General features: G+C 42.7%; 1 protein-coding gene across 1 annotated transcript; it reads left to right on the top strand.

Annotated features, from left to right (window-relative positions):
• The first annotated feature begins 694 nt into the window (after positions 1 to 694).
• On the top strand, positions 695 to 3,905 carry LOC141640758 (uncharacterized). Its single transcript, XM_074449440.1, has 5 exons — positions 695 to 767; positions 884 to 1,072; positions 1,199 to 1,700; positions 1,766 to 2,625; positions 2,785 to 3,905. The coding sequence occupies exons 1-5, from the start codon at positions 695 to 697 to the stop codon at positions 3,903 to 3,905; spliced, it is 2,745 nt and encodes a 914-aa protein (XP_074305541.1).
• The last annotated feature ends 408 nt before the right edge of the window (positions 3,906 to 4,313 follow it).

Below are 4,313 nucleotides of genomic sequence, written 5' to 3'. Positions count from 1 at the left end.
ATCAGGCTACGAATGAAAAAACGAGATTAGGGTTTGCGAGAGTGATGGTGGAAATGATGGTGGATCAACCTCTACCATCAGAAGTATTGTTTAAAGATGAAAAAGGAGATGTGATTAAAGTGGAGGTAGAGTATGAATGGAGACCTATAACTTGCAGTAAATGTCAAGGAATGGGTCATGATGGGGATCAATGCAAAAGAGTAGAGGAAAAGAAGAAAGGTGCTGTGCTAGCTAGGAAAGTGTGGAGGCCTGTTGTTAAGAATGTTCCTGAGCAGGTGAAAGCGCCTGAGAAGAAGGTCCAGGAAGTTGCTGTTGCAACAGTAGTGGTGGAAAAAGTTGCGGGAACGACTCCTGTCCAGAAAAGTCATGTTATTACTATACCTATCAAGAGATTGACTATTCTTAAAAGGAGGAATGAGGAACCTGGTGGATATAGTAAGGTGGACTTTGGAGCTCAATCCTACAGGGATGTTGCTTCTCCTCCCTCAATGAAGTCAGGTGTAAATGGTAATGGTCACTCCCCTACACACTCTCATGGATAGTATTGGTTTTTGGAATATTAGGGGTATGAATAGAGTAGGGAAGCAGAAAAACATAAATTTCTTTTTACAAAATAAAGGCATAGGTTTATTTGGTTTATTGGAGACAAAAATAAAGAATAAAAATTATTTAAAGGCTGTTAATAGTTTCAATAATGGGTGGTGTATTTCTACTAATAATGGATATCATAGTGGAGGACGAATTTGGATTTTATGGCAACCAAAGAGGTTTAGGGTGAATTTTATTGAGTACAATGCTCAGTTCATTCATATGAAGGTGGAATCTTTGCTTGATAAAAGCATGTGCTACTTGACTGTGGTCTATGCTTTCAATAGTACTTAAGAGAGAGTCCCTCTTTGGAGCCATCTGAGGAAGATTGCTGGTATGACTCATGGTCCATGGGCTATAGCAGGGGATTTCAACTGTATACTAGCTGCTAGTGAAAGACATGGGGGAGCTTCTTCTATGGCTGAAATGGAACCATTCAGAAGATGTGTTGAGGATTGTGAGGTGGTGGATATTGCTGCTACTGGTTCTTTGTAAACCTGGAATAACAAGCAGAGGCCTGAGGAGAGAATCTATAGCAGGATAGATAGATTTTTGGTTAATAGAGAATGGTGTGATTTATACCCTGACACGTATGCTCATTTCTTGCCAGAGGGCCTATTTGATCACTCTCCTTGCCTGATAAGGAGTTCTACTAATGGGAGGGATAAAAATAGTTTTAAATACCTTAATATGTGGGGCAGTTCGAAAGAATTGGTTAACACTGTCAGGAAGCACTGGAACAGAGGTATAGAGGGCACCCCTTTATTTAGATTGACCACAAACTTGAAGGGACTCAAAGCAGGTATGCGTCAGCTGAATAGGGATGACTTTAGTGATATTGAGAAGTCTACTGCAAAGCTGCAGCAGGAGGTTGAGGATTTGCAGGCTCAACTGGGCAGGGACCCTAGCAACCTAACATTACAGCAACAGGAGTTTGAGGCCTGCCAGGAATTGAAGATTAAGAGCTTAGCTAGAGATAGTTTCTTACAGCAAAGAGCTAAGAGTGTCTGGATCAAGGAAGGGGACTCTAACTCTGCCTATTTCCATAATTCTATCCGATGCAGAAGGAATAAGAATAGGGTGATAATGATTGAGGATATGGATGGCAATTTGTGTGAGTCTCCTGATAAAGTCCAATCTGCTTTTTTGAACTACTACAAAATCTGCTGGGCTCTAGTCAAGGGGTGAAGAAGATACACAGAAGGATTATTGATCAGGGTCCTAGGTGTAATGAAGATAATGCTACTGCTTTACTCAGGCCTGTTACTGGTAAGGAAGTCAAGGATGCTCTCTTTGGTATTCCTGATGCCAAGTCACCAGGACCAGATGGGTATACTAGTAGGTTTTTCAAAGATGCTTGGGGAGAGATAGGCAAGGAAGTGGTTGATGCAGTGACTGATTTCTTCCAGCATGGAAAGATTTTGAAGCAGATTAATGCAACTACTCTTACTATGGTGCCCAAATGTGATAGACCTAAGTCTGTTTTGCAATTCCGTCCCATAGCTTGTTGCAATGTGATCTACAAGGTCATATCAAAGCTACTTTGTGCTAGGTTGGCTGAGGTTCTCCCTTGCATTGTAGACAAGAATCAAGGAGCTTTTATACAACACAGGAGTATCCAAGAGAATATCTTGATATGTCAAGACTTGATTAGACTGTATGAAAGGCCTTCTTCCTCTCCTAGGTGTATGTTTAAAATTGATCTACAAAAAGCCTATGATACTGTTGAATGGGAGTTTGTGGATAAGCTGCTGATAATGCTAAAGTTCCCTTTGAAATTTAGAGTCTTGATAATGCAATGCATTACTACTGCTTCCTTCTCAGTTTCTCTGAATGGGGAAATGTTTGGGTTCTTTCAAGGGAAGAGAGGTCTGAGGCAGGGAGACCCACTCTCCCCTCTTATCTTCACCCTATGCATGGAGTACCTGACTAGGACACTTAAATATGCAGCTGCTAGATATGACTTTGCTTATCATCCTATGTGTAAGGAAATGGGTCTGACAAATTTGATGTTTGCTGATGATGTCTTGATGTTTAGTAAGGGGATGCTAAGTCTATGATGTTCTTTGTTGAGATCCTTCTCAACATTCTCTTAAGCTACAGGACTTAAAATCGGTCTTTGCCAAATCAAATGCTTATTTTTCGTGGAGTTTCGATCGTTAAAGCAAGAGATTCTGAGTGTGTCTGGGTTTACAGAGGGGGAGCTGCCATTCAGATATTTGGGACTGCCTATTCAAACAACCAGGCTGCAGAAGAAAGATTGTGATTGCCTTGTGGACAAAATTTGTTCTAAAATCCATGGCTATGGAGCTAGGAAGTTTTCCTATGCAGGGAGACTGATTTTGGTACAAGCTGTTCTAAAGAGTTTATGCTCCTACTGGGCCTCTTTGTTTGTGCTGCCCAAAGGGATCATTAAAAAAGTTGAAGCTACTTGCAGGAACTTCTTGTGGGATGGGGGTCCTGAGTATGTGAGAGCTCCTTTGGTGGCATGGGATAAGGTGTGCGGAACAAAGGAGGAAGGGGGCCTAGGTTTGCAGGACATGGAAACGTGGAACAAAGCTCTTGTTGGGAGATTAGTGGACTGGATTTATGAAGGAAGGGACTCTGTTTGGGTCAAGTGGGTGGAGTGTAATCACCTACGAGGTAGAATATGGTCTGAATATGAGCCTAGCACTAATACTAGTTGGGTGTGGAGGCGCATATGTAGGGTTAAAACTGAACTAGCAGCTGGTTATTTGAATGGCAAATGGCATGAACAACCTGATGGTTACTCTCCTGCCAGATGTTACAGGTGGTTAAGAGGGGTGCAGCCTAAGGTTGGGTGGTATTCTGTGATTTGGAATCCTTGGAATACGCCTAAGCATAGCTTCCTGGGATGGATATGGGTTCGTGATGCTCTGAGAACAAAACATAAGCTTCTGCAGTTTGGTGCTACAGATGATGCTGAGTGTATGCTGTGTGGGCTAGGTATTGAAACTCAGGAGCACTTGTTTTGTGACTGTCCCTATAGTAGCAGAGTTATCCAAGCTATAAATCAGGTGATGGGAGGATTGCTAGCTACTCATGATCTGTTGGCAAGGAGTATGCAGCAACCTGGTTCTCAAGTCCAGAAGAGAGCTTTGTATGCATTGCTTGTGTGTATGGTATACCAGCTATGGCAGCAAAGGAATAGATGCAGGGAGGAAATGCAGGTGCTCAGACCTGAGAAGCTGAGTTCTCTGATTGTGCAGGAAACTAGAGCGAGAATAAGAAGTAGAGATTTATCGATGGTGAAACAAGATGATGTTGATTGGTTACATAGCATGACTCTTTTGTAAAAATCTATAATCTCTTGTACTTTGATATCCTTTTTATTAATACACACTTACATTTTACCAAAAAAAAAAAAAAAAGAAGAAGAAAAGGAATAACAAAAAGAAATAAAAGAAGATGAATGAAAGAGTGATGAGTTCGATTTACCAAGCTCTTCACCGTCCTGTAGGACAGGTGACCCTCTGCAGCCCAAAGTGGGTGCCTGCTGTCCCAAGTCTCAGCCCACGCAGGTGCTCCCCTCAGCTGGCGACCACCCCGTCCAACGTTGGCCCGTCTCGGGGCCTCCTCCTCCTCAAGGACCTCGTCCTCAGCAGCCGTCACCGCGGCGGTAAAAGCCTGCTCTAACGCCTCCTCAAGCGAACGAGAAAGGTCAATAGCAGTATCCACGTCCATGCGAGATCTCCCTGACGTAG

Source organism: Silene latifolia, chromosome 2 (assembly GCF_048544455.1).
Source record: "Silene latifolia isolate original U9 population chromosome 2, ASM4854445v1, whole genome shotgun sequence".
Taxonomy (NCBI): Eukaryota; Viridiplantae; Streptophyta; class Magnoliopsida; order Caryophyllales; family Caryophyllaceae; genus Silene; species Silene latifolia.
The sequence above is the reverse complement of the archived record's forward strand: the minus strand, read 5'-3'. Positions and strand labels throughout refer to the sequence as shown.